General features: G+C 39.6%; 1 protein-coding gene across 1 annotated transcript in view; it reads right to left on the bottom strand.

Moving 5' to 3' along the window:
• The window catches only part of cenpp (centromere protein P), an 88,964-nt gene that overhangs the window by 75,748 nt on the left and 5,850 nt on the right, over nucleotides 1-7,366 (bottom strand). Inside the window, exon 6 of the mRNA XM_035662389.1 lies at nucleotides 2,300-2,396. Coding sequence (XP_035518282.1) covers nucleotides 2,300-2,396 — 97 coding nt within the window. The remainder of the gene's footprint in view (nucleotides 1-2,299; nucleotides 2,397-7,366) is intronic.

Here is a 7,366-nt window from a genome sequence, read left to right as displayed (position 1 = left end):
TCACCGGAAAATAAGAATTGTTGTCTTTGTACATCAGCCGAGAACAAACAAAACACAGGCTCTGTGGCAACTAGTTTCTCCTGACCTACACGCTTGAATGGGAGGATGCAGCAAGGGTGTTGTAATCTGCACCTAATCTTCAACCTGCATAAAATGGCAATTTATATCACAAATATAAATATTAATTCACTGTCAAGGCTGGATGAAAAACATCTTAGAGTTAGATTTCAGTGGCAGGGCTTTACTAACAGCATCTATACATCATCATCATGTAAGGTCATTGATTAATACCATGGTGTGACCAAATCATGTGCTGGTGCAACCAACTGGGAAAGTTAGTAGCATCAGTGCTACCAGTGGAAAAGGTTAGTCTGGAGCCGTGGTGCTTGATTGTGCGTCTGAGTGCAGAGACATTTGACACTAATATGTCCTCAAGGGAGAGATGCCAATCAGTGATTGGCCACATGCTTGTAAATGTCTGTGGTTTGTAACTGCTACACAGCCAACCATCATCTGCAGTCTTGTAGTCGTACAGTGACTGGCTGGTTAATGTCGTGGTCTACCAGCAACAAAAATTGTAAGATTCCTGGCCTTGATTGTATGTGAATTCTTTGTTTTTTATATCTTTATTTGTTTATTCCTCTAAATACATGTTCATGTCTGTGTGTCATTAAAGCATGGAAATCGGCATACAAGGCACAGCCCACATTACAGCAGAACAGTTACAATGGGAATTACATTTTCTCCATAATAACACTGAAGAAAATGCAACTAAAGCAAAATAAGAGTTTAGAGCACACAGGCCAGTATGGAAAATGTGGGTTAATCCACTTTCAGCCCAGCCAACTTGGCAGAATGTTACATTCTCCAAGTAAACAGGAGAATAGGTTCCATATTGCTTCTGCAGCTTGATTTACTGTTTGACATTTTACTGCTACCTCTTTAATAAAGTCCCACCCTGACATTTACCATGCCCACACCAATTCACACCCACTGCATTAACATTAATTCCTCTCTTCTGTCATCTTCCTGAATCTAAGCACTTTACAAACAATAGCCCCTTTATAAAGTGGAACATTTCTAGAGGGGTTATTGTATCTTCATGGTTGACATAGAGCTGACAACCAGATTTTAACTTTAAAATTATATTCTCTGTTGTCATAATTGGTGACGTAATGTAAACCCACATACACATGGTAAGGCTGGCGTTATAATTCAAAGGAAATTAGATTTCTTTTTCAGACAGCTACATATCTAGAGTATCTATCTTATTGTATCTATGTCCAACCAACCATACATTCACCCATCCATCTATATCAAGCTATTGTATCTTTCTGCTTACTTACCCAAAGTTAGGCCTGGATATCAAATGTTTCCAAAATTTTGAAGAACAGCACTAACAAAGATTTTCATACCTTGTTTGGGAGCTCAGACTCAGTTTCATTTCAAGTAACCATTAAACCTCATTGTCAGGCTTACACTGTTGAGCTGCCACACTGCTTTGAAGATAGGAAGATACCATGTGTTAAGGCTTCAGATGTATATTTTGCACCTACATTAGTTTGACAACAAAGGCATTGTCTTTTGAAAATAACTACAATAACCAAAAAGAAAAAAAAAAAGTCAAATCTATCCATATATAAATATTGCATGTTCAACACATGCTGGGAGTCTGTGAAAGTTCTAAATAACGAGTCCCGTAAGTGGAACAGTGGGTGGTAAAGGGTTTCCAAAACAAAGCCAGTGTGAGAGTTTTACTGTTGTTTTGAAATATAAACCCTGGAGCCAGTCCACTCTGAGCCACAAAGAGAAACCGTGTCTTCTGGACTCTGGACACCTCTATGTTAGACAAGTCAACAAGCCTCCTCCACTGACGGATGAGGGTGAAACCCATCAGGAGTCAGTCAGAGGTTAAAGATCAAATCCAGCCTAAAGTTCCCATTTAGGTTTGTCTGCTTTCACACTGACTGATAGACCATCTGGTCTCCCCGCTGAAAGAATTCAGGATGGACTGCTGTATCTTGTCCTCCACTAAACGATGCTGACATGTCACTAAACAACAAGTCAAAAATGTTCCATTGAGTTTCTAGACTCATAAACAAGCAATTAAAGAAAGGCTAGATCTCACTTGGCTAAAATGCTGACATGTTTCTAAAAATCTGTGGTGTTAGGAGGAAAGGACCAACCTGGTCAAATCCAGAGTCAGTCCTCCGTATGTATCAGTGTGTCAACAAAACGAAAGGCAGATGTTTGCAGGCCTGTTTGAAGTCCATTTCTGTTCAGGTTGGTCTTCACTTACCTTGAAGTGCTGGTAGGTTCTGGACCGGTCGTCACATCTGTCTGTGAAAGTCCGGAGAGTCCTGAAGAACAGCAGAAGATCCCTGTTCTCCTCCACCCTGAAATGATATTGCACAAATTATTAAAACATTCTTATTGGACTTGATTAGTTCTGCCCCCTCAAAGGTGATGATTTGGATCGTCGATCAGTAAAGGTGTGACAAAAATGTGACCTTATGTATCACCGAACCTTGTTGTATCTCTAAATGGTCTACCATTCATACAAAGCAAAGTAAACTACCCACCAAAAAGCTTTAAAAGGTGGGTTACTAAAAGCTGTTTTCTTATAAAGTGTGCTGTATATCACAATGACAATAGCAAAAAAAAAAAAAAAGATCATTGTTTTGGTCTGGTTCGCTCTGTCTGAGTGAGACTGGGACATTATGTGAAAGGCTTTCCAGAGTTTTCCGTGGGGGCCCGGGGCTAGACGGCAGCCGGGTGAAGTTTCCAGACGACTGTTATTCCACACAGAGCCGATGGAAACATGGCAGCACCCTCCCATATAATGGAGCACTACCAAAAAGACATGAGAAAGAAAGAGACTGATTCCTGGTTTGATATTTTTATTTACTGATTTGGTCGTACCAGTGCTGATTGATGTGGTTTGATTATATCTTGAGCAGAACCAAATACACCAGACTGGTTGTAAATGCAAAAAAAACAACCCTATCATGTAGTGATTCTAATGAGATGTGTGGAAAGTTTTAGTGACTGCAATTCATCATCCCGAAGAAGCAGAAAAATTTGTTTTTCAGGAAACAGTGGCAAAAAAGATTAAATGAAACAAACAACTAGAATAACTGACCAGACAAGTACCAGATAAGAACATATTTTATTATTTTTGGTGGTGCCAAAAGAATATATTGAGGTAAACTATGTTGTAGAATTTACGTGGCGTACATTTGAGGTGCCACCACTACTACTGAATGACAAGCAGATAACTGACTGAGATTTGGTGTTGCGATTGTCTGTTCAGCACAGCTTTGTGTGAAAAGAACAACAATAGTTTAGTTTACTGACTAACCTGTTGCGTTTACACACTGAATTTAGAATTCAGACATAATTTTTTAATTCGTAAATAGTTGTTGAATTTGAAAACGGACAGTCCTGATTGACAGTCGACACAGAAGCTGTAGTAGTTGGTTTTAGGAGCAGTTAACGTTGACAAAATATGTTTCAATACAGCTATTACCAACTAATCCACACTCTTTCTTCTCTCGCACAGAAAGATTACATCCCCATTTTTTATCCCGCCTAACAAATTTCAGACTGGCTCAGGAAGCAGCTGCACAACTCCACCGCCATAACATTTACTGACTCATAACACTCATGATTCCCGGAAGATGAATCCAAATTTAATTTCTTTAAACTAATTGGATGTTGTAGCCTTACACACACAAAAATAAATGACAGATTCAGTGGTGCGTTGTCCTCTTTAAATATAAAATCCAACTTGTCATGACTACACTGCAAAACTGGTTAAATTACACTGTCCCAAATACATCGATTTATACTGTGTTGCCATGTCTTTAAAGCAACAACTGTTTTAAAATGAATTTCTCTTTTAGCTTCACAGCTGACTGTTATCTCCTGCTGCTATCCTGACCTCAGCACAGTTTGGCTTTACACTATCAGCCCGGCCTTAACCAGTAAACAAACACTGTACTTCAGAAACCTGCAGGCCGGGAGTGAAAATGGTTCACTGATCAGATGGCTAGGATGCTGAAAAGAGCAGTGCCGTGTTTAATGGCTGAAGTAAGGAGTTTTGACATAATCCAGTCTGATTTGTGTCTTCTAAGTCCCTCCCACAATGCATTGCATCAACAGCGTTTCAATCACCTGCTGACTGTTGGGCTTCTTTTTGTGGATTTTCAATCGTTCATCTAATAAACAGCAACATCTTGGATAAAAGTGAGGCCTTATCTACACTAAGATATTTAACTTTTATTTAAAATGTCCATACTAGCATTTCCAGTCACATGTTGCTCACTATAATCATATATACTGTGTGTTAAAACAGCTTATTTACAAATGTTTCTGTTGTCAGGCGATTGAAGATGAAATAGCAAATCAAATGTTAACTGGATCGATTGCAAAGAATCACTAGTGTGACACTGACTGAAGCTGAACTGACCGCGTGCTGCTTTTACTCTGCAGCCTGTGCAGCCACAGTGTTCCTCTGAATACTAACGAAGTTAAGAAACCACTTAACTCTGATGGGAGGACAGATGTGGAAACAAAACGTGTCTGTTGAATAAAAATAACAAATAAAAATCACAATGTCAGTGATTATAGTTAACAATTCAGACCAGCTCGATTTAACAAAGATTATCAGTCTGATTTGCACTGTAAAACTATGACACTCTCTCTCACACACACACACACACACAGACAGACAAGGCAGCAGTGTGTCAGAATCATTATCTCCAGTATTTTTCCATCTGTTGTTTGCCAGATTCTGCAGACTGGACCATACAATCCAGATGTGGTTTGGCTTCAGATATAGAGCAAATCAGACTTCTGCTTTCAGCACGTTGTGGCGATGATACACTGACAGAACAGACGCTTTCTGGCAGACTCTGGTTTTTTAGGACTGTTAATGCACCTGAACACAACAACACAACACATATACACATTTAGTTCAATTTAAACACAACTGAAAGAGCGTCACTTGGCTCTACCTGGGGTCAAGAACAAAGCAGGTGTTCCTGATGCTCAGGTGAAGACGTCAGCAGGAGTGAGACTGGAGCTCATCGCAGATTCAAGGCGAACTGCTCTGTTGCATTATTAAAACAATAACCAGAGCTGACACAAGTGAAGGCTACTGCAATCGAGAGCATGGATGCATATAGCGCTGCCCAATGAATCGAATATTAATCACGATTTTGGCTTCCCACAATTAAATGATTGTCTATAATATTGATATTTAAAATTCGTGCTCGGCTCCTAGAAAAGTCATCTGCATGTCAAATCAAGCACTTCCTAAACTGATCGAGGTGTTCTGGTTTCACTTTTGGGGAGCTGTCCTGTCGCTGCACACACACACACCCTGCAGCTGCAGCCTCGATACTTTTATTCCTGGACAAAATGCTGTATTGAGTTACTGCTAACAAGAACCCAACATTTCCTCATACTGCAGAGTCAATCGGGAAATAATTGTGATCTCAGTATTGATCAAAATAATCATGATTATCATTTGGGCCATCATCGTGCTGCCCTCGACACAGTGATTCTCTCTTGAAAGATTCTGCTTCTTTTTTTTTTAAAACCAGCCACAACAGTGTGCGCCTGGTAGTGTTTTCACCTTGTGAGTCAGAGTGTGTGTGTGTGTGTGTCTAGATGCCTACTGTAGCAGTATGTAGTGTATTACTCACGTAATAATGTAGTAATTAACTACCTACTGAGCACTCATGTTGACGGGCGTTGCGGTTTGTGTGACCCCATCACAATATGGGGTCTAGTTTAAAGCTTTATGAATAGATTCTTAAACAGTACAAAAGGAGCATCTACAATGTAAAAGACAAATAGAACAAATGTCATTTGGCAAATGGTTTAATTCTGTTCAAGGCGGTTTCAAAGCCCCTGACTTGGTTTCAAATCTTTACTACTAGTGTTTCTTCACGACATTAAAGAGGATCTACAAACTAAATTATTATCTTTTCCACTGTACAAATAATCACATCGACTGTGGTTAGTACAGATGTTTTCCAACAATATTCATATTCATTATTTTAAAAAAAGAAGCTTTTTCTGCTCAAAAACAGAGTGTATGTAATTGTTTGGATCTGAATATTGTGCATTCACATACTGAGAAAACTGAGTTATCGGAGCCTTTAAATCAAATGAAACAAATAAAACATGACAATTACAAGTGTGCAGGGTGTGATGCTAAGCCAACTTGTGTAAGATTGTCTTATTATGGGTTAATAAATGATAATTGTTCAATCTGATGCTATATCAGATATATCAGTGTCAGCGTAAATTGATACTGTATGTTTGAGGTTATTTAGAAACAGGGAATCAATGACAAATAAAATATGTGGCAGCCAGACCACAGTGAAAGCTGGGTAGCTGATAGCGGTTCAACTAAAGGTCAAACTTTACGACACTGAAATGTCATTTTTAAACCACTGGCTTTGATCACATAATCATACTTGATGAATATGTTTCCCTGCTGTGTAAAACGCACCCGGTAGAAAAGAAACAGATTCAGACCAGATATTTTAAACAGTCACAGCAGGAAAAAAACAGGTGCTCCATTTACAGGTGGGTGTGCCAGTAAGCCAGCACACCTAAATGGAATGCAGCCATTGTGGGTGTAATGAGTTACACCTGTGTTTGACAGGTCAAAATGTCTGCCGTGAGAAAGGCTTGTTGTTTGTTAGTAAAGAGCAGACGGTGAGAACAAGCGGATGTGTGTGCGAGGATGTTCAGCTGGACAACAGCCGCTTGCAGATTGACATCTTATCCTACTTTAATAAACACTTCAGCTAAACTAAACAGACAGCTTCACCGTGACAGGAGTAATATCCAGTATTAAATATGTAGAGTTGGCCTGAGCAGAAAGCGGTGTAAATAAATGGCACAGTGACTGTGTTTCAGTGCAAACACACCAGTCCTAATGCACCCATTAGTTCTCTAAAGTCAACTCCAATCTGATAGCTGATTCCCGTTTGATGATCTTCAGTTTAACAGACTATTACTCTGGCTGCTGACTCATGTGAAGATACACCAGATGGCCAAAAGTGTGTGGACATCTAAACATTACATCCATATGTGATAGTTGAACATGTGATTCCAGAAACCAGGGGCTTTCATTTGCTGCAGTCTCACTCGCTGCAGGGATTTGCTCCCATTCAGCCACAAGAGTATTAGTGTATAGTGAGGTCGTGTGATAAGGCCCGGCTAACAGTTCCACTTCATCCCAAAAGTGTTGGATAGGTTTGAGATCAAGGCCCTGTGGAGGTCAATCTTCCACACTAAACTGGGAAAACCATTTTCTTTACAGACTTATGCGTGGGCATCATGT

The sequence above is a fragment of the Morone saxatilis genome, unplaced genomic scaffold, assembly GCF_004916995.1.
Source record: "Morone saxatilis isolate NCDOM2014 unplaced genomic scaffold, NCSU_SB_2.0 Contig18, whole genome shotgun sequence".
Classification (NCBI taxonomy): domain Eukaryota; kingdom Metazoa; phylum Chordata; class Actinopteri; family Moronidae; genus Morone; species Morone saxatilis.
The sequence above is the reverse complement of the archived record's forward strand: the minus strand, read 5'-3'. Positions and strand labels throughout refer to the sequence as shown.